This window comes from Primulina eburnea, chromosome 2, assembly GCF_022965805.1.
Source record: "Primulina eburnea isolate SZY01 chromosome 2, ASM2296580v1, whole genome shotgun sequence".
Lineage (NCBI taxonomy): Eukaryota > Viridiplantae > Streptophyta > Magnoliopsida > Lamiales > Gesneriaceae > Primulina > Primulina eburnea.
In genome coordinates, this window is record NC_133102.1 from 12343411 (window position 1) to 12344538 (window position 1128).

Sequence of the window (1128 nt, forward strand, 5' to 3'; positions counted from 1 at the left end):
TTTTGCGAATCAGAGTGGAGGCGGAGGTTCTATGACAGGGTTTTATAGTGGAAAACAGTCTGAGGCCACTGTGCAACAGAAAGGTTTTCCTGCTCAAGGTTCTCGTCGTGGAGGAATATCGCAAGGATCTCAGCAACGCCCATGAGTTCAGGGGCAAGTGTTTGCCCTAAACCAAGAACAAGTTGAGGAGCATAACGAGAGAGTCATTGCATGTAATTTTCCTTTATGTGGTATTCCTACATATGTATTAATTGACACTGGGGAATCGCATTCATTCATAGCATCAATGTTTGTTAAGAAGCATAAACTACCCTACGTGTCATTAGATATTTTGATGTCGGTGTCTACACCGACGGGACAAGAGGTTTTAGGTAAGCGACTTTTAGTAGACTGTTTGTTAGAGTTTGAGGGAAATTACTTGTCTGCCAATTTGATGATATTGGCTATGGAAGATTTCGATTATATTATGGGAATCGACCTATTGACTAAGTATAGAGCAACTGTAGATTGTTATCAACATTTCGTTCAATTTTTTCCAGAAGGAGACGAGAATTGGTTCTTCTTCGGTGAGGGAGCTCGACCTCCAATGCCAATAGTGTCTGCTGTAAAGGCACAACGGGCTTTAGCGAAAGGAGGAGAAGGATACCTCATTTATGCTATTGACGTATCGAAGGATGTAATCGATGTGAAGAACATTCCAGTTGTTGATGAATTTCTTGATGTTTTCCCCGATGAAATTCCTGGATTTTCTCCATAGAGGGAAGTAGAAGCAGAGATAGAGTTGGTACCAAGAACCGCACCTATCTCCAGTGCGTCTTATAGATTGGCACCAACAGAGATGAAAGAGTTGAAACAACAGTTACAAGATCTTCTTGACAAGGGATACATTAGACCCAATGTGTCTCCTTGGGGAGTGCCGAATTTGCATAGATTATCGATAGTTGAACCGAGTAACAGTCAAGAATAAATATCCTTTACCACAGATTGATGAATTGTTTGATCAAATGCAAGAGACTTCAGTGTTACGGTCTGGATATCATCAACTTCGAGTCATCAACGTGATATTCCTAAGACTGCATTTCGAACTAGGTATGTGAATTACGAGTTTCTAGTGATGTCGTTTGGTTT

General features: G+C 41.0%; 1 protein-coding gene across 1 annotated transcript; it reads left to right on the plus strand.

Moving 5' to 3' along the window:
* Positions 1-286: 286 nt before the first annotated feature.
* On the plus strand, positions 287-757 carry LOC140824118 (uncharacterized). Its single transcript, XM_073185718.1, has one exon. The coding sequence runs from the start codon at positions 287-289 to the stop codon at positions 755-757; it is 471 nt and encodes a 156-aa protein (XP_073041819.1).
* Positions 758-1128: the final 371 nt, after the last annotated feature.